A 21101-nucleotide genomic window follows, 5' to 3' on the forward strand; every position below is an offset into this window, starting at 1 on the left:
CCAGGTGTAGATCAGAGCATGTGTGGTCCTCCACTCCTCAACTTGAGCAGTAGCACTCACTGGCTCATTCTCTGTCAGATACCTCTTGAGCTTCCTCCCTTCTAGAGCAGTCTCGATTCGACGCGACCAACTCAGATATGAGGCCGGTCCATCAAGGTTAAGCTCCACAGTTTGGAGATCAAACTTCACCTGCGGTGGATCACGTGCCAAGGTACTAGTCTGGACACTGGCTCCCTGTATGAGACCAATCAACACCTTTAGAACTTCCGGATCAACACCCGTCAGGCATTCTAAAGCCCCTTTACCTTCCGAACTCCCACTTGACATCTCTCAAAGGATCCAAGTCTCGATCACACAGATCACACGTGACTTCCTTCCCTTTCTTGATCCGATCACTCGTAAAGACCCGATCTTGAACTCTCAAGACGGATCTAAAACATCTCCCCCTTTCTTCTTCTCTTTCTTAACCCGATCTTGATCTACCTCATCAAGATACGAGCCCAAACCCGATCTCGGGTATTGTGGGGTGTAGGCCCCCCACGCCAGCCAAATCAAGCAAAGAACTACCTTTTTAGAGGCTGGAAGGGCTAGAAGGTGGCTGAAAAGAAGAAAAACAGCCTCAAAAGAAAGAAAGGAAAAGAGAGAAGGTGGCTGATCGGAGAGAGGCGGAGCTACAGTGCTCGACCTGAGATAGAGAAAGGCAGGGCGAAGAGAGAGAAGGCGGACCGGAGCAGCTAGGTGGTGGAGCGGACCGGCTAGGAGGCAGACGGCCAGCTCTGGGCGGATCTAGGTCAGATCGGACCTAAGGCATGCCAGTAGCGGCTGGGCCGATCAGACCCAATCAGAGGCGGCAACCCCACTGCCTGGGCGGAGGCGACCCAATCTGGGCCGGCGACGGCGGTTGGAGACGCAGGGAGGCAGCGGAACTGGTGGTGGCTGGTCTCTCTGCTACATTGCGCGAGCGGCTACTGTAAATTCGGAAAAAAAGAAGAAAAATAGAAAAAGAGGTTAAACCTAGGTCTGATACCAAAAAGAAATGGTTCAAAAAATGAATTGTATTGATTCCTTTGTTCCCTTGAGCCTATATAGGCATTACATTTTCCTATAATTTCTATAATGCGATAAACATACATAAATCTCAACAAAATTTGTATGGAAGGGCGGGGGGGGGGGGGTTGGGGTGGAGCTTAGGAGCATTTTATCATTCTTTTAACAATTATATGACATCAGTTTGGTTTGGTACTTTTCTTGATGCTTAGGCTTAGTGACCTTGATCCTAATCAGATTTTGCAGTTATCTTACTGTATCTTGCTTTTATTTTGTCAGGTACAATTTACTTGGAAAAATGCGGCAGGCTTGAGGATGCTGCTGACTGCTTTGAAATGATAAAGTGTTGGCCAAAAGCTGCAGATTTGTACTTCCAAGCAAATTGCTTCTCGAAGTGTACATATGCTTGCTTAAAAGGAGACCTCTTTCATGCAGGCTTGATCTATTTGGATAAATGGCAGCTTCAAGAATCACAAAGTACAGATAATTTAGAAGCTATCAGAAATGATTACATAACGAATTGTGCGAATCACTACTTTCAACGTGAAGATTTTAAGAACATGATGCATTTCGTGAAGGCATTCAAATCAATGGAAGAGATTCGTAGATTTCTAATGGCAAAAAAGTTTCTTGATGAACTGTTGACTCTTGAGTTGGAAGCTGGTAACTTTGTTGAGGCTGCTGGACTTGCACAATTCAAAGAAGATCTTTTATTGGAGGCAGATGTTTGGGAAAAGGCTGGTTCATTTGAAAAGGCAACCCAACTGGTTATCTTAGATGTGATCATGAAATCACTTTGGTCGCATGGAAGCAAAGGGTGGCCTCCAAAATCTTTTCCAAAGAGTGAGGCTCACTTCACAAAGGCGAAAGGTCTGGCTAAGAAGGTGTCAAATTGTTTCTACAATTCAGTTTGTTCTGAGTTGTACATTTGGGATGAAAAGCCTAAAACTTTTTCGAAATTGTCGAAGATGTTACATGAAGCTCAGATGCAGAAAAACACTCGATTAACTTTCCTGTCCTTGCGCTCCCTACTTGACCTTCATCTGGCTCAAGAGAACTCTGGTTATTTGTTTGATTCAGAGCCTGCCTTGGATTTGGAAAAGTGGTTTCATGAAATGATGGCTCAAGGGAGGGTATCCTTGAATACATTAATTCACATCTGGGTTCAATGTCGGGAATCTGCTACAGAGGTTAGCTCATCATTATTTGAGGAGTTGTGCCATGATTATCTGGGAGTGAGAAAAGAGGATAACTGTGGTGAATACTGTGTTCTAAATCCTAATGCCTGGTGGATTGGTGGTGGGGTAAGAGCCTCGTTGAAGAAGTCAAGCAGTGGCAGATATAATTTGATGACGAGTGAGAAATACACTTCATCTGCTGCAAGTTATTGGAAGAGTGAGATTTTCAATGTTGGTAAAGCCGTTGTGGAAAAATTGGATTATCTTCTTAGGTCCTTTAGCAAGCAAACATTATCTTCCGAAACCAGAGGAAGGATCTCTCTTTCAGTGTACGAAATTATAAAATCTCTTCAAGAAACCTCAAGCTATAAAGATAACAATATCAATTTCCAGAGCTATATGTTATCAGTTGAGAAATGGTTTTGGGAGGCAATCTTTCCGTGGGACTCAAAGAATAGAGCTACACCGGGTGTTCTACCTATCATTGATTGCCCACCTGCTGCTGAGTTGGTTGATGAGTCAGTTGACCGATTTCTGAGCCGTATAAGTGGCAAGTTCACCTATGGGCAGTTAGGAAAATTGTCCATGATTCTTCTCTTGAGTGGAAAATTACCTGAAAACCAGTCTGCAAAAATCATGCAATGTACAGAAAATATGCCAGAATGGCGGGAGTTTTTTGGTTCTCTGGGAGTTTTCTTCAATAGTGGTTTTGAAAGGATATCCATGGTCATAAACTTCCAAAAATCACTTCAAGCGACATTCAATGTGGACTGGAGGTTGGAATCTGACTACATGTCTCCACATTGTTACCTGTACCTTCTAGAACTCCTTGCCTTCTTTGCCTCATCTTGCCTTGGATCTGCTGGTTACATGATTACCACACGATCTGTACTTGCTGAGATCATGAAGTTAAGAGGTTGTAAGAATTTTCTGGATTCATCATTAGATCAAATGGTTCGAGGAGCTGGGAAACCATCTAATTTACCTAGCTTGTTTGAATTTATTGTATATTCTGTTAAAAAGCTTCTTTATAACAATAGGGAGATGTGTGAATGGATAAACTCCTGCTCCCTTCCAGGAAACTTTTACCGTCAAATGGTGCTGAGATTAGCTATCATTCTGCACATGCCATATCTGAACACGAACAAGAGTTTGGATATTCATAGCGCTGGCAAGTTTCTGTCGAGCTGTAATGACATATCACGTGATTTACCAGGGCAATTTTCTAGCAAGCTCAACCAAGCCAGAAACAGCAGGAAGAGGCATCTCAGTCTCATTGCTTTTGCGAATGCTTTTGCATCTGTTGGAGATCCTTTGGTCTTTATCAGCACAAAGAAGGATAAATTTGTGTTTCCTCCATCCAATTTCTTTTCTTTTTGCTGTGACGAGATGAGGAACAAAGACCATGTCATGTCAGTTCTCTTTCCAAGAAGTACCGGCCCTGATGTTACACCATCTGTGGTGAGTTGTACTAATCTTCCATCTACCACTGCAGTAGCAGATGTAACTGAAGGTACACAAGACGGACAGGGCAATGCGGAAGAGAAACTTGTGAAAGTGCTTCAAGCATTCCGACAGTGTGAAAAGGTAAAACAGTTGTATTACTGATACTTTTATTCTATTATTTTGAAGACTGGTGCACTCGTTACAACAAGGTACGTGGTACTGTACCATATCACTCCAGGCTCCATCCCTGCATGTTATGGTTTTGGTATTGTGCCTCTTGTTTGTACCTATCATGAGCTGAGCTGCATTAAATTTGCAGATCGCACTTGGACTTGCACAGAGGCTAACGACTTCTCTACCTTTTTTTTTTTTGTTTTGTAGAAAGACATCGCAGGTACCATAGATGTTCTTGGTGTACTGCTCTCATGGTTTCAGGAAAATAAACCTCCCATGGGTTTCTATGATCAACTTGTTGAAGAAGCACGCAGTGTTTATGACCATTTTGAGAAGATTAATTTCCCGTAAGGATGCCAATTTCCATGTTTCACTTTATTTTACTTTTGTGAATTCACTTATTGTTTCACTTTTTTCTTATCCTGTATAATTTTATGATTTCCCAATATTGTTCTTGTGGGTCACAACGAATCTACAATATAGGTGTAGAAACTGGAAACACAGTTATAGTGCATTGATACTTTCGCTTTCAAGTCTTTAACCTTTTTAAGAAGAAGAGTATCCTATCAAGCAAAGGCATTTTCTGCAAATAAAATAGAGTAGTAGGTATAATAAATTTTGAAGGAACAAGTCATTACCCCTTTCTGGAAATGACCCTTATCTCCGGTTGGTAAGCAAACATGCTCCCTTCCAGATTTTTTTTTCTTTTTTTTGCAAAAGTGGCTCTGTAGCGGAAATAACTAGTTTCTATTGATTTTGAGAGAACAGTTTGCTATTGATGGTTTACCGACCTTATATATTTTGGGTGCTATTGACTCTAAGCAAAATCCAAAGCATGGATTTTTCAATTCAAACCAAAGAGCCTAATGATGAAGGGTATATTGTACCATCTTAATCCTGCTACAATTAGTCTTTATTTAGATAAATCATTTTTCTTTTGCATGTCCACAGATCAACAATTTTTGAAGTCAACCACAAAAAAAATGATTGATTGCGTGTTCAGAGAGAAATGTGGATAACTCCCCAAACTTTGTGGTGGTCTATTCTCAAATGACATATTAACTAATTCTCTGTTCCCACGTGAAACCACCTCTTTGGATGTCCAAGCGGAATTGAAAATGATTCTTACCCACGGGATAATACACCCAAATTATCTCTGAGAAATTTCCAATTCAAATGGTTTTTTACTATGTTTCCTTGTTTGGTTGTCAGGGCTAAGGAAAAGTACTCTTCTCCAAGCCTGGAGGCTCTTTATTCCTATTGGCAAGATGGTGAGGCAAAATTGAATTTGATCATAGATACACTTGTTTCCGAAAAAACAAGTAAAGAGGCCTCAGAGAGAGATGCAAAAGATGCAGCATTGGAAGACAGAAAGATTGTGGCTCCCACCGTTGTAGTGAAGAAAGAGGTTAAAGAAAAGGAGCTAGTAATGGATACTCCCACAGAACATTTCTGGGAAGAGCTTGAAGCATTCCAGCAGAGAAGTTATCAGAAGGTACATAATTAACACAGCACTATTTTGTTATTTATTGAAGTACAAATATTAATTACTATTTCTCTTATGTTATGAAGGATGATTTGAAAAGCATTGCCAATCCTCTCGTGGCTGCCCTTTCGTTGTTAGATGAAAAAGAATCTTTGAGAAGTTTTGATGAGCATCTAATTGAAGAAATGAAAAGCGTCTACAATTCTTTTTCAAACTTACTTGCTAGGTAAGATTTCTTTGGATCAGCTCTAGCATCATTTTTACTCTTGTAATCGATTCCAGTTACCTATGCATGTAATATATTGCCTGTCTGATTCAGATCTTGCAGCTATAGGATATAAAATATGTACACGAATCTAAGCATGTCGTTTTTCTTTTGTGCTATTTATAATTTGTATTACAGAGGTGATGGCCCTACTTTGGAGGATCTATATTCTCGATGGCCAAATGGAGAAATAAAATTGAAACTAATCATCGACACACTATGGAGTGCTCATGAAAAAAAATTCTCTGATAACAAAGAGGCTTCAGAAAAAAGATCTGTCGAAAACAAAGTGGAAGAAAATGTTGTTGCCAAAACCGGTCCGGGATCTTCTAGCAAGTCCAACATAAACAAATCAAAAGGCAGAAAAAACAAGAAGTCCAAGAAGAGAGGGAAAAAGAACTAAGGGCTAGTTTTTATTTTTATTTTTTTGTTTTTGTTTTTGTTTAAAAAAAACTCTATTGCATGGCTCTCTATAGAAGCTTAGGTTTTAATTATTACCTCCCATTTTGGTGATGTAAATGACATTCTCTGTGATGCTATTTTGAGGATATTTTCAAGTTACCTAATTTTTGTCAAACCGGTCGATTGTTATGAATTGTGATCTGATTTTCAGGAATAACTCTACTGGTGCTTACAGAGTTACATAATTATGTTCGTTACAATAAATACCAAAAAGAGCATAAAGCATAAAATGCCTTGGTCGAAATTTTCAAACTCAATACCATGCTAAGCATATAATTGCCAATTTTAACGCAGCGCTAGCTCATAACATTTTCCCAGAATAAGCTATTATTCGTAGGAGTGTATTTGTCGAAGACATTAAATAGTTTATTCGGAGAGAATTCACATCCCTCAGGTTACCTGACTGAGTACAATTAAATCAGACGGTCCAAAATTAGAATTTTTAATTTTGCACGAATCTCAAAGTACAAATAATACTGCCCCTTCATCATCCTGAACAGGCACCGACTGATAGTAAATCTGGGCCGTCCATTTCAATTTTATTGAGTCAGGTACCTGAGAGGATATGAATCCATTTGGAGATGGGTGATGCATCATGGGGTGTGTCTAAGAATCTGTACTTACACAAATTAAGAAGGAAAAAAAAAAACCAGGTAATGATTATGATCATTGCAATAGAAGTTTCTTTTTTTCCTATAACTATTGCATTTTTTTTCTTTTTGATAAAATTAAGGCAATGCAATGCCCGTTTTAATATATTGAAACTGGAGGTTAATTTACAAGCAAAGTTGTCTGTGTTTAGCAACTACTGAAATATAACTATTGCACTTTATATAACTTTAAAGTTTTGTGAACTTTATTCATTTAATTAAGAATCTTAATTTCTTTCCGCTTTAAGTATTTAATTAGCTTCTTAAGGTAATGTTTGGTTGTTGATTAAGTTACTCTATCTTTCTAGGCATATTAACTTAGATTCTTCACATCTTACTCTTCAGACGAATTAATATAAGTCATCAATTTAAATTACCAAACGAGATAAAAAATATATAGATTAAAATGGAGTAAACAATTTAATCCACATTAACTTTACTTCACACGATCAAACATGACCTAAGTTTTTGATACTAATTCAACTAGCTAGGTTTCGTCTCTAATAAGTGTAGTCTATTTAATATTATCATCGGTATTTTTTATCAACAAATTATATGGGGTTTCATAAAATATGCTGTCTTAATTACTAACAGATGGATCAAAGGCGGATCCAAAAGGTTATATAATCTAATGTCAATGAGATTTTAACTATTAATACATCTTCAAAATTATTTTACTTTGACAAAAAAAAATGAGATCTTTGTATGACATTGTGATTTTGAACTATAAATACATCTTCAAAATTATCTAAAGATCATTTTATTAACATAAAGTAACAAAATTATTTTGAACTCAGGATGGGCGGCGTCTTTAGATGAAGGTAACACAAAATTATTTTGCTTTATCTATTTGAGATGTACTGTAGGATTTTTCTGTAGGGTTGATCGTTTATTTTGTATGTTTTGTTTTATTTATTTTAACCAACGTAAATAACAAACTAAATAACAAAACTAAACACGACTTATTTTTTTGACCTTAATTAATCCAATTACTTCTTAGAATGAGCCTTGAACTTACATGGAACAAAAATAACTCAGCCAGAATCATCCATCCTCAAAAAACTGCTTTCTGTCTCAGTTTCGGCCTCAGTTACATCCAGGAACAAGATATTTCGGCTATGGCCGAACTACCCACATTTTTGCAACTCTGTATCGGCCAGGTTTCATCTAGGAACATGCTATTTCGACTATGACCGAACTACCCACTTTTCTGCGTTTCTGTTTCAGCCTCAGTTTCGACATGAAACTGTATGTTTCGTCCGGAAACTGTTTCTATTTCGGCATTCACATAATATGTTTTTCCACACTTTGGTTTTGACCAAGAACTCATCCAGAAACTGGCCGAAACAGACTTTGTTTTGGCCAAAAACTGTGGTAAAAGTTCATAACTCCTATCTAGCCACAAAAATCCTTTTTACAGCCAGCAAAGATTCTTCTTACTAGATCTTTTCAGATATTTAAATTGCATTAACTATAAATACATCTTCAAAATTATTTAAAGATGATTTTATTAACATAAAGTAACAAAATTTTACAATAGTAGAAAAAAAAATACCTATTCTGTGATTTATCGCAATAGTATAGAAATTTGAAATGCCAAAAAAAAAAAAAAAAATTTTTGCTCTTACTTAACATAAAAAAATTTCCCAATTTTTTTATTAATATACAAAAAAAATCAAAATTTCAAAATCAGCATTCAAATTTAACTTATTTCTAGATCTGTCCAAACCAGACAATTATTATTCAAATTCAGCCCCCAAATCCGAAAAATAATTTCCCGATCCAAAGGATCTCTTTCTGGAAAATTATTTTTCAGATTTGGCTTTTCAGAAAATAATTCTCTGATTTTTTTTTAAATAGAAAATCTTATGATTTATTTATTTTTTTGTATTGAAATATTAAAAACATTTTTATATTTCTTTAAAAATAAATAAAATACTATATAATTGAATTTATTAGAAATACCGCGACAAATAATCTGGATCAACATTTTTCAAGCCAAATTTTTTGCAGTTGTAAGAAAAATTAAAACATTTCTTTGTGTGTTATTGAAAAAAAATGTTTTAAATTTGAGTTATTGATCCGGTTAAAAAATCACTTCTGAGTAAATAAAGAAAATATCGTGGTCCTTCTAATTTATTCAAATTATAAGTTAATCTATTTTTGAAAAAAAAAACAATTTTATTTGACATTTCGTAATGATTGCTAATCATTTTTTTGTTTTCATCGGAGGCCGACAACGGGTCCAGGAAATTCCCTGAGTCAAGGCGACCACGATAGAAATCTCTTTAGGAGGCGCCATGGCTGGGAACGCCATACAGTCCGTTGACTAGCTAAATTTTGTTGACTATTTCAAAGATAAAACAAATTATAGGTATGTAAGGTGTTGTTTATTATATAAACGGGTCGTATATTACTTTTATGTAATTTTAATTTTAATTAAAATAATAAATATATAAGTTGTAATTTAAAATTATTTGATGAATGGTAAAACTTATATCAAATTTTATTATTTTAAGCTCATATGACAATGCGTAAAATTACAGATCATATTTAAACAATACGATTCAATAATTATATTTTACTATGGTATTGGTATGTATGATGTATCATGTTTTTTTTACTAATAGTTACTGCGTGAAGAATACTTTTTGCGTTGTCGTTTCGAATTCGATAAAATAAAAGAACATCAGATAACAGTTTGCAAAATCAAATTTTATTATATTTTGGTAACTAAAATTCCTTTCAATTCAATTGTGAATTGGCTGTGAAATGCGCAGCTGGTCCTTTATTTAATTCTTCTTTAAAGCTTAATTTGACATCTAGATATTACACTCCACAGGCGAAATTAGGGATAAAGATTTTCCTTCCTTTTTTATTTTCCAAATTTATTCACAAAAGTATCAGACTATCAGTAAAAGATGTTTAAATTGTGAAACACACAAAGAAAAGCATTTATCATATTCATATCTAAAAACCTTCATTTTATTCCAATGCACACTTGTACCAGCATTTTTGGTTTTGTATCAACCAGCATGCAAGGAATCCTATATACTATTCTTGAACTGAACTGGCTAACACAACTAATATGTACACACAAAAATCAAACTAAGTAGATCATTTATTCTACCCAAAATGCCCCCGGCAGTTTGCGGCACCACAGAGGCATTGCTTAGCTCCAACTCCTCTACCCCCGTTCCCCTCTGTATTGCCATTATAATCATATGTCAGTTCAGTCATGGGCGGGATGTGCTTCGTGGCGAAAAACATGACGCGTGTGCACTGGCCATCCCCATGTCCATACCGCACCAGCTGCCAAAACAGATTTGGGTCGCAGCTGTGATTGATGAAGCGTGACACATTTCCGATTTCTTTTGAACTTATCATCGGTACGGTTACCTTCTCAGTCTTATCATTTATGATTTCCGATTTCTTTTTGCCTTCTGTAGCCAGTTCCATACCCAGGTTCCATTTCAGTGCCTTCTCTCCCGGGTGAGTTGCGCAAAACACATACTCGTTGCTGTCTGAAGTCTGAACATGGGTTCTCCAAATACTTGCCCACAAACTCACATACAAAAGAGCCGGCACGGATTGGGTCCCACGACCGGACACCCCAACCACGATTTTCTGTCCGGAAAACCTCGAAATGTAGCTTGACACCCCTCTGTGTGACCCTGTTTTGGCATTTAACCCTGCACACACATCCTGAGCCACACTCGTACAACAGTGGCAATTGTTTGATTAACAGACCCGACGAGCTATAAGGAAGCCAACCTCCATTTTTTTCTGACGCACAATAACAATCCGCAGCGCCAGTAGGAATGCACAGTTTTTTGCACTGGCATCCTGCCGGCACCTGGTCCTTCGCTCTCAAATTTTGTCCATGCGCAATAGTGGTGACATATGAGAAATTATTGGGTGTTGGTTCGTTATCCACTTCATTCATAACAGTTACAGGTATACTCTCTATACCATAGGACAGATCCGAAGTCAGTACCTTCCCTCTAGAATCTGGGTTTTTTTTCCATTGCTCTGTCATTTTCCAAATGGCGAATCCGTCGGGCTGGCCTTGTTCTCTCACTAGCTTAAACTGAAAAGTCTTGGATCCCGACTTTGAGTTCTTGGTCTCCGACTTCTCAATTTTGTACAACCCATCGTAGATATAAACCGTCCTTTCTACCCCTTATAACCCTGATCAAGTTTTTCGCAATATTGCTTTGTTCCATGGCATAGTTTCCATGCTCGAGCTTCTGGTCACCTCTCTGCTCTACCTTCTTACCATTTCCTCCATGTCCGGTGTACACCATCTTATCAACATCATCATCTTTATTTTCATATCTCCCAGAGAAACAATTGCTATGGCTATCTGATTGGTACCATTTTTCATGTAATCTATACCTGTCATGGTGAGAGAATGCAATCCCACAACGCGCATCTCCATCCTGAAATAAAAAATGTCCCCGACCTCTATGCCCGGCACGCTGCCAACCCGCATCTTCGTGTTTGCCATCAAACCATTTGCTATCATGATCATTTGTGCATTCAGGTCGGCTCGGTTCTTCACACCAACTGCTTTACTGATTTGCTCTAGCCTGCGCCTGAGTGCATCGAAAACCGCAAGAATCGCATTTGCATGAGCCCTAGGTTGAGTCACGGCATTTGATGAAGAAGCCAACAATGCAAGATCTCCTCTTAGGCTCCTTACCATCTGCTTGGCTTTCTTGGTTGCTGTTGTTTCATTTGAGACGGGTGTTTTGCCCTTCCGTACCCGACCCGACTTGTTTTGCCTTCCAATAGCATAGGATATTGGTATGGCAGGAATCGGCTCCTCCATATTAAAACCAGGTGAGACATCATATCCAGGTGGGACTGCTGGTACAACTGGGTCAAATGGATCAGTGTGAGATGGGGGTAGGATGCCCAAATCCAAAGGAACTGGTAAGGCTTCTTGAATTTCTTCTGGTGATGCTGCCAGCAATGAGATCTTACTCTTTTTCATTTCCATGGTTGATGTGATAACTGCATAATGTAGAAAAAAAAAGTATTAAACAAAACAAATGCCATTAATAAAGTAAACAAATAAGGACAATAGGAGATAAAACCCTACTGGTATGTCTGACACTGTGCCAGTATCAGTATATACCATGTGTAGGGCAGATTGCACTTAAATAACCTGTTGTTGGTGTCTTCCCCATCTTTCTCCATAAAAGAAAAAATAAATCTTACTGTTGCAGCAATCTGCCTTTGTAGAGTTTTACGGCATCAAATCAATGTATTAAGTGTACCATTTTAAAGACTCTATGATATTAAGAGTAATATATGAGGCTTTGACATATATTATTCACCCTGTTTCAGACATAAGTGTAGAAGTAGAACCACCATCCCTGTGCAAATCCAATATAATGCATAAAATACTGGCACCAGCCCAAGACATAATCTTGCATTAATTAATAACTTTAATGGAGGGTAGAGTTCTTAAAAATTAATCTCCAGATTCTTGCAAAATTACAATCTTGAGGGGGTTAAGCAGAAATGTCAACAGTAACATGAGAAATTACAACAGTTTGGCAAAATCAATTATTGCAATATTAGCAATCAACGATGCGAAGTCCTCATCCAAGATAATCTTGTTAACAAAATGCATTGTTCAGAAAATTTTATTTATTAAGGAAAAAGGTAAGAGAAGAATTAAAATAAGATAAAAAAGAGACCAAGAACCTGGTATAGAGAAGAAAACGCCTCTAGAAGCTTTTCAGACAAGAAACCACCTTTGTTTTTCTCCTTGCTATTACCTTGCAAAATTACAAATGCGATGTTTTTCTCTATTTGTAAAGATGAAAAACAAGAGCGGTGATATAGTAAGGCAGCGGAGAAAAACGAGAGATTAACCTGGCAAATTTATAAGCACTGAGATTACTCTAGTTCAACTGTAATTTGAAAAATAATTAAGCTAAAATGAAGAAAATAAAACAGGGGAGAAAAGGCCACGTGTAACGCTTCTGTTTTTGCGAAATCTTTATTCAAATCCTAAAAAAAAAAAAAAATTCAGCTATACCCTCCATTTTTAAAATTTTCGAAAATCACCCTTACCTTTCGAATTGTGGCATTATCAGCAATTCAGCAGTATACTATCTACTACCGCCAAACCAAAGAACAGAAGAGAATTTAGTGGTTCATTCATTTTTTTAAAAACGTCCCAATTTGTTAAAATTGTTTTTTTTTTATGGTCCCTTTGGACTTTGAATCGATTGGTTTAGAGTCTAATGCAAAAAGCTAATATATTGCAATGTACTATAGCCAATTCATCTATTTAATTAGCTATAAGATTTGCTTTACATTGTAAGGTACAGATTCTTTTGTGCATTAAATTATAAATTGTTAGATTTAAAGTCCAAATAGTCGATCTAAATCGTTCAACATAATATCATTGCGGATACTCGATTATGTCGGCAGTAGTAATATTCTAAAAAATAACAATTTTTATCGGCTTACTATTCATAATAGTTATTTTTTACCTTTGCAAATAGTGGCAGTGACACAAACTTGATCTCAACTCTCACCTTTTCAAAGTGATTCCGAATTGAATCTGATTCAAGTTGATTTGCGTCAGGCAGATTCTTATAGTATCATAATAAGTGTCAGATAATTAACATAAAATTAAGGAGAAACAATCAGATTTTTTTTTTCCCTTTTGAACTAAAAAAATTATTGACCACTTAAAATAGGACCTTACATTTAGAGGTGAAAATGGAACGGATAGTGGTAAGACTATATTCATATTATTTTTTTTATTTCTCAGATACAGAGTGAATATCAGATATATCAGACAGATACGGATGATCCGATATTTATTAAAGTAATATAAAATAATATTAAAAAAATATCCGGATACATATAATTGAAACATATGTATAATATCTGAATAATATAAAACTACATGTATTAAAAAAATATATGAATAACATAAATTTTTCATAATATATATTAAAATATATGGTATATATCTACTATTCAGATACATATAATTGAAACATAAAACTATATCAGTGTATATTCTTATCCACACGGATATTCAGATATCTACATTTAAGTTTTTCGAATACGGATCAGATACGGATCGGATATTATCCATACCGTTTTCACCGCTAGTTATATTTCAGTTAAGGATCATGATAACAATCCCCGCATGTCTATCCCCGCAGATACTGCCAAAAAAGTCATGGGGGACCGCTCAATCATTAATGAGCGTTTAAAAAATTACGGGTATTTAACTTGAAGCATCAAAGTATTTACCTTGAATTTGTCAGGTATTAAACCCTCTGGAGTGATATCTATTTATGAAAGAATAAATCAATCCATTAATTGTCCCGGCACAAAATTTCATTTTTTTTTTAATCGTCCCCGCACAACTGGGGACCATTAAACATGGGGGGACCGCTCAATCATTAATGAGCGTTTAAAAAACTGTTAGTATTTAACTTGAAACATCAAAGTATTTAACTTGAATTTGTCAGGTATTAAACCCTATGCAATGATCTCTATTTATGAAAGAATAAATCAATCCATTAATTGTCCCCGCACAACTGGAGACCATTAAATAAACAATCCCCTCACCCAATGATAAATACTTTATGTTACATAGATAAATACTTTGTATTACATAGATAAATACTTCTCAGATATAATTGCAACTTACAGTAAAACATCAATGATAAATACTCTCAGACATAATGATAAATACTCTATGTTACATGGATAAATACTCTATGTTACAAGGGTAAATACTTATCAGAAATAATGATAAATACTTTTTTGAACATCAATTAACAGATAAACATTTATTAACGGGAATTGTTATTAGATAACAGTATAATTAATGCAGAGATTGTTTTTAAGGGAATAATTAATGCGAGAATTGTTATTAGAGGAAGGCATAATTAATGCGGGGATTGGTATTAAATGACAGTCTAATTTAATGCGGGGATAAAATAAAATTTTTAGGTAAATTAGTGGGGGGATATATGACAGTTAAGGAAGAGAGAGAGTGCGGAAAAAATGGGAGGATGGGAGTGGGGGGTTCCTTATAATTATTCTTCAGTTAAAAACCAACTCTTTCAAAGAGTAAAGCTAATATAGGTGTTCGCGTGAAAGCGCAACGCAAGTTTCGGTACGCTTGAGAGCGTACCTTTTAAAACCGCGGTTACACCTTCCGATTAGGGTTACAAGTGCACAACCCTATCGAGGAGTATAATCGGGTATCGATCCACAGGGACGGTTCCTTTATCTAGATATTTACTTATCTCGACTAAAGACTAGAAGTGAGAAAGAAGGAATTTTGGTATTTAATCTTCCTAAAAGATCAATTCAAACAATCAAACAATGCAATAGAATAGTAACTGTGCAAGGAAAAGTATAAACTGTGTTTTGATTTGGGATAAAAGATGTTTCAAGGGTTTCAGACTTCATCTCTGATTTGCCTCTAGTGGTACGGGTCTTACCAAGTTGGTACGGCTAGGCCGCACCAACCTGGTCCGACCAAGCCGAGTGGGGCTTGGTACGGGTAGGCCGCACCACTCTTGTAAGACCCGTACCGATGTACCAGTACAGAGCTTACAAGTTCGAGTTGATGCATTTCTTGCTGGTACCTCGTATTAAACTCTTCAGAAAGGTTCAATTGACCATACCTAAGGTTCCTAAACCTCAACTCTCGTTTGTTGGCTCAAGATCTAGGTTTTGGAGTCAATTCTTCACCTTCTAGGGTTTCTAAACCTCAACTCTCGTGTTTTGGTCCAGATCCTCTAGTTGATTGATTGGAGATCTAAGGTATCCTCTAATCTGTCAATTAGAGGAGAATTCAACCTTTCGGCTTCAATTCGAACAAGTCTACCTAAAGGGATTGGTTTGGTTGAGAGAAAGCAATGGTCACATGACCTTGTTAGGGTTGATCTACCACTATAGGCACACCATATGCAATCACAGAAAGACAAATCAATCAAGACAAGCAAATACACAATCAATTCAATCAAAAGAGTTCATACAAGATCCAAATCAAGAAAAGCAACACAAATCAAGAAAATCCATCTACAAACCCTAGAAACAATGATAAACTACTCACAAGTCATAGATCTGTCCAGAAATACAAATAAAGAGATAAAGAGAGGCATGATAGAACTAGATCGAAGATCGGATGTGGAGAAGAGGTTGATCCGTCGATTCTCGCCTCTTCCTCTTCCTTCTTCTTCTCTCCTTGCTCCTTTTCTCTCTTTCTCTCTTTCTCTGAGCTCTCAATCTGGAATGGAATGGAATCCTCGAAAATGGAGAGATCCCTCGCTTTAAATAGCCTCTGCCAAGATTTGAATTCTGTCAGGCGGCATCTATGTACGGCCCGTACCAAGGTGGTACGGCCAGGCCGTACAAGATGGGAAAGAGGCTGGATCGGCTAAGTCTGGTAAGGGCCGTACCAAGTCTGGTAAGGGCCGTACCAAGTCTGGTAAGGGCCGTACCAACTCTGGTAAGGGCCGTACCAACTCTGGTAAGGGCCGTACCAACTCTGGTAAGGGCCGTACCAAGCCTGGTAAGGGTAGGCCGTACCAAGTCTGGTAAGGGCCGTACCAAGCCTGGTAAGGGCCGTACCAAGCCTGGTAAGGGTCGTACCAGAAAGTCCAAAAATGCCGTTTCTTCGTGTATTTTGCTCCAATCCTGCAGAAAACAAACAAACTCTCAGCAGTACCAAATTCTAAGGATATATCAATGAAATGCACATGATTTTGACAATTTAGAACGTGAATTTGGTACGAAATCAAGTCAAATATAGGCTAAATATGCGAGGTATCAATAGGCTTCGGTGAGCCGTGAGCTGAACTTTATTGCCGTTGGATCTCTTTAAAATTTGTATTATTTGTGCAAGAACCTCTAAAGCAAATTGATCCTTTGCGAACAGACTTTAAAGAACAGAAAATATAAATGAACTACTTCAAAGTGCACACATTCAACACACTATATATCTTCTATTTTCAGTAATAAAACAAATGAAACAAACATAATAATGAACTTATACCTCCTCAAAAATCTGCATTCATTCGGCAATAAAGTTGAAAAGTAACTTTCTTAATAAAACTTTAAGTTTGACAAAATACTTAAGCTAGTGAAACCATGACTTAAAAACTTGAACAAACACTTTGGTGCTAAGTACGAAACTTGTAAATACACTTTCTTTTAAATATATTTGTTGCCGACAATTGTCGACAACCTTTAAAAAAAAAAAAACTTGAACAAACTTCAGAAATATGGGCAAAAGAGACACCAAGGAGCTGAGATTAAGCTACACTAAAGAGTACCCATTTGGTAAACTTAAGACTCCTTAGAGCACTAAGGAGCTCTAAAAAAGTCTAAACTGAGCTTGCCAAATAACATTTTAAAGCTTGACAAAATGATTAAAACTATGCTAGTTACTCCTTTGTTTTCCCGTAAAAATCATTTTACATGTGAGGGATTTCACCTATTTACCATTACCGTTGAAGTTTTTCGTTATAGATAGTGGTGAACATATGTATCAACCGATCATTGAATTTTTCTTTCCCAATTTTGGTAGAATGTTATTCGAATATATTTTAGAAAGGCTAAAATTTACTATTATAACATTATTCGAATATATTTCACTTTTATAATGTAAAAACATATTCATCAATAGAACATTCAATCGATAAGTTTCATCTCTTCTATACCAGTGTTGTAAATCATTGAAGAGGTACTAAAAAACTTAAAACTCCTTTATGGAATTAATTATTTCTATTTTCCGTTTTCTGTATTTCTTCTATGATCTTGTTTCTTCAATATAATTTAAGATTCCAATTCATGTAATTAAGCGCATCATCATATCATAATGTAACACAAGGTACCTAATCGGATTAATTGAGCAAGTAATCTCGCAAACGCCAGGTTGCGAGTTGATAATAAACTTACATGTGACCATCTTGTTGATGCATCAATTAATACCAAAAAATATTTAAATGGTTCACATGATGGGTGTATTGGTCCACAAATATCACCCTGTATACGTTCTAGAAATGTAAGAGATTCATTTTGTATTTTCGCTGGTGATGGTCGAATAATCAACTTTCCTTGAGAACATGCAGCACATGACAATTCATTAGATTGAATAATCTTCTGGTTCTTTAATGAATGTCCACATGAATTATGTATTATTTTTCGCATCATTATTGATCCGGGATGGCCCAACCGGTCATGCCAAACTATAAATGTATTATTATTTGTAAACTTCTGGTTTACAATAACATGTGCTTCAATTGCACTAATATATGTGTAGTACAAGCCGGAGGAAAACATAGGCAATTTTTCCAATATGCATTTTTTATCTGATATTATGCTTGTAATATAAAGATATTCAATATTTTCTTCATTGGTTGTCTCAATATGATATCCATTTCGGCGGATATTGATAAGCCAAAATTATATATGTTGAAACCTAGGGTTGGGTATGAAAAATAAGCCAAGTTTTGATTAGATTAGGTTTAATTAGGTTAGAAATGTCCAAAAGTTCAAGTTACTGCCCTAGTTATGTTTGTTCTACAGGTAATCAAGTTTTTGGAGCTTAACGAAGCAAAACGGGCGAGTTAGAACAAAGAATGGAGCTTCTGCCACAACCATTGCGGCCCGGAAGAGACCCATTGCGACCCGCAACCAAGAAGCCAGAACCAAGCAAGCCAGAAGGTTTTCAGCACAACCATTGCGGCCCGTAATGGAATGGTTGCGGCCCGCAATAACCTTCAGTATTCTGCGCAGCAGAACTGTCTCTATATATTGCGGCCCGCAATGAATGTGTTGCGGCCCGCAATGAATGTGTTGCGGCCCGCAATTAGGTCGGTTCAGAGCCCGAATTTGTTATTTTTGGTTGGTTATTTCTAGGTTTTTGAGTGGAGTATAAATAGGAACCTGTAGAACAGATGGATGACGTTTTTAGAGAGTTAATTTCTGATTTTGAACAAGGAAGAGCAAGGAAAATCTAGAAGAGAAAAGAAGGAAGAAGAGATCACCATTGATCAACCGGTTTTTATTATTTTCTTTCCGTTGGAACTCTTTTATTCTTTTGAATTGATTTGTATCTTAGCCATGGCTGGCTAAGGGCTTTTCTAAGGTTGATTAGGGCTGTACTTGAAACTTTTGTTATGACTTAGTTGATTTTATTTTATATATTCTTGTTCTTTGTTGTGATCTATTCTTTATTTTAATTGATTGTGAGGACTTAATCGAAATTGCATGAAACCCTAGGACTTGGTATTTACAATTCAGAAAATGAATATTAGGTCCAGACCATAAGGAATAGGGTATTTGATAGGCTAAGTACCGAGAGGTGACGCTTGTCTTATACGGGCTTTACCCAATAGTTTAGACAAATTGTGCCAAGTACCGAGAGGTGAAAGATAATTTTCTAGATCAATTGGGACAGTAAGAACTTAATGACTTTAGATTAGGGTAGCCAAGTACCGAGAGGTGACGTTTATTCTAATTTAAAGATGGTATTAATATAGAGATATCACTTTGTACCTACAACATCCAACTGTGCCTTCATAATTAAAAGAACAAATTTAATAAACTAATTAGTCGTGACATTAGTGGATAGGAACCCTAAAAAACCCTAATTTCTCGTTCTTGTTAAAAACCTAATTTTGCTTTAAAGACTTTAGTTTAATTCATTTTAATCGAAACCAAACCACTTGAACAAACACAAAACCTTTTTACTTTCTTTTACTAAATTAAATTGTTAGGTTAGAGTTAATATTCCAACTTGTCCCTGTGGAGACGATCCCTAAGTACTACTTGACAAGGTTGTACACTTGCAACCGAATTGAGTATCAACTAGGATTTATTACTTGTATTGTAATAAAATTCACATCAGATATCCTTAAAACTTAACAAATTCCTTTGAGACTTAGAAAAATATAATGCATCATCAATATAAATTTGTGTTCCTCCATGTAACAAAAAGGTTGCTCTTCCGGAGCCTTCAATCAATTTTGTACTATCAGCAATAGTGCCAACATTGGCTTCTTGCATTACTAAATAAGAGAAATATTTTTTTTATCTTTGAGAATGGTATGAGTTGTTGCGTTGTCGGCAAGACATATATCTTCATTATTGACATCATTGTTGACTAAAGAAATATTTATTCTCGAATCTTCAACAAGTAGAGCTCTTGTGCTGATAACGTGTTATAAAATAAATATGAACAAGCATAAAGAAGAATAAGCAAAATAGAGATAAAAAGATGGCAATCTCTTATTCATATATTTCTCATGTGTACAATACAAGATTACAATGCCTCTATTGATAGGTTATCAATTATAAATGAAAAACCATTACAATAATAAATATGAAAATGAATTCTAAATAGTAATGGGATATAAATTCCAATGGTAGTAGAGTAGTGGGGATTAATATTGGGAGTAATAAATGAATGGACCATCCACTTTATTCATAACACAGATGTCCATTCTTTTATCCCCACTCGAATGCTTATTGTTTCAAATGTCATCTGACACAATTTCACAAACTAGGATGGGTACATTATATACAAGTGTTGTAAAAAATGATCGATTAGTAGTTGGTCAGGGGCGGACCCAGAATTTTCATCAGGGGGCAAAAAAATATCGAATCGAATTTAAACTCATTAACTAATTGGGTACTCGATAAAAAAACAATGTTTTAACTTATATTTTCCAATATCTTGACTTATAATTTATGATCCTAGAACTTATAATTAATATTACCAATCATAATTCAGAAATTTATTTTGATTTTAACACTAAATTTAACATGAATTACAAATCAAACATCCAGAGGGGGGCAAAAAAATTCCCAAGGAGGGGCAAAGTCGATCGGTACCAATGGATCACCACTAAAACTCAAAATCCAGGGGGCGGCTGGCCCCCCCTGTGCTATAGTAGATCCACCCCTGAGTTAGCAGTAATCAAACTGTTATAAAATTTTCTGACCAATTGATCGACTATTACTGATTAGAGCTAATTATTTTTTATTATTTCTGATTAATTGTTTGACGGTATTTTATTCGTCTGACGAATACATATCGTTATTTACAACACTGATATATACCGTGATCATTATTAGATGTTTCTAAACCTGAATGTAGTTCCATTTTGCATTTTACATTTGTGGTGGTTTTAAAGATGTCAAGCAAATGCAAAATACAAAATACAAAATGGAAAGTTCTATACTTGATATTTAACGGTTTGGATCGACTGTTTGAACTTTGAAAATTGAAAAACCGAATTGTTTATTCCAGAGGCTAGAAAAAAAAACATTTTGAGCTTAGCAAAATGCATTGTAAATTTTCATTGTTTGAAAAATATTTGTAA

At 36.1% G+C, this 21101-nt stretch overlaps 2 protein-coding genes across 3 annotated transcripts in view; one reads left to right on the forward strand and one right to left on the reverse strand.

Moving 5' to 3' along the window:
• The window catches only part of LOC144568004 (uncharacterized), a 55442-nt gene extending 49287 nt beyond the window's left edge, over positions 1 to 6155 (forward strand). For both annotated transcript variants that reach the window (XM_078318219.1, XM_078318218.1), the window contains exons 12-16: positions 1327 to 3812; positions 4053 to 4192; positions 5058 to 5340; positions 5418 to 5557; positions 5735 to 6155. In XM_078318219.1, coding sequence (XP_078174345.1) covers positions 1327 to 3812; positions 4053 to 4192; positions 5058 to 5340; positions 5418 to 5557; positions 5735 to 5999 — 3314 coding nt within the window. In that variant the 3' untranslated portion in view covers positions 6000 to 6155. The remainder of the gene's footprint in view (positions 1 to 1326; positions 3813 to 4052; positions 4193 to 5057; positions 5341 to 5417; positions 5558 to 5734) is intronic.
• Positions 6156 to 10120: 3965 nt separating this feature from the next.
• On the reverse strand, positions 10121 to 11903 carry LOC144568684 (histone-lysine N-methyltransferase, H3 lysine-9 specific SUVH1-like). The gene is made up of 3 exons (XM_078319055.1): positions 11852 to 11903; positions 10980 to 11727; positions 10121 to 10880 (listed from the first exon to the last, which is right to left on the reverse strand). The coding sequence occupies exons 1-3, from the start codon at positions 11901 to 11903 to the stop codon at positions 10121 to 10123; spliced, it is 1560 nt and encodes a 519-aa protein (XP_078175181.1).
• Between the last annotated feature and the right edge of the window lie 9198 nt (positions 11904 to 21101).

Source organism: Carex rostrata, chromosome 17 (genome assembly GCF_964058835.1).
Source record: "Carex rostrata chromosome 17, lpCarRost1.2, whole genome shotgun sequence".
Lineage (NCBI taxonomy): Eukaryota > Viridiplantae > Streptophyta > Magnoliopsida > Poales > Cyperaceae > Carex > Carex rostrata.

Excerpts from the sequence above, each read along its gene's own strand:
- LOC144568684 (XM_078319055.1), bottom strand. The coding sequence starts at position 11,903 with ATGGGGAAGACACCAACAACAGGTTATTTAAGTGCAATCTGCCCTACA. Across the intron at positions 11,728-11,851 it reads TGCAATCTGCCCTACACATG|TTATCACATCAACCATGGAA; the intron begins GTATATACTGAT and ends TACATTATGCAG. Across the intron at positions 10,881-10,979 it reads ATGGAGGAAATGGTAAGAAG|GACGGTTTATATCTACGATG; the intron begins GTAGAGCAGAGA and ends AGGGGTAGAAAG.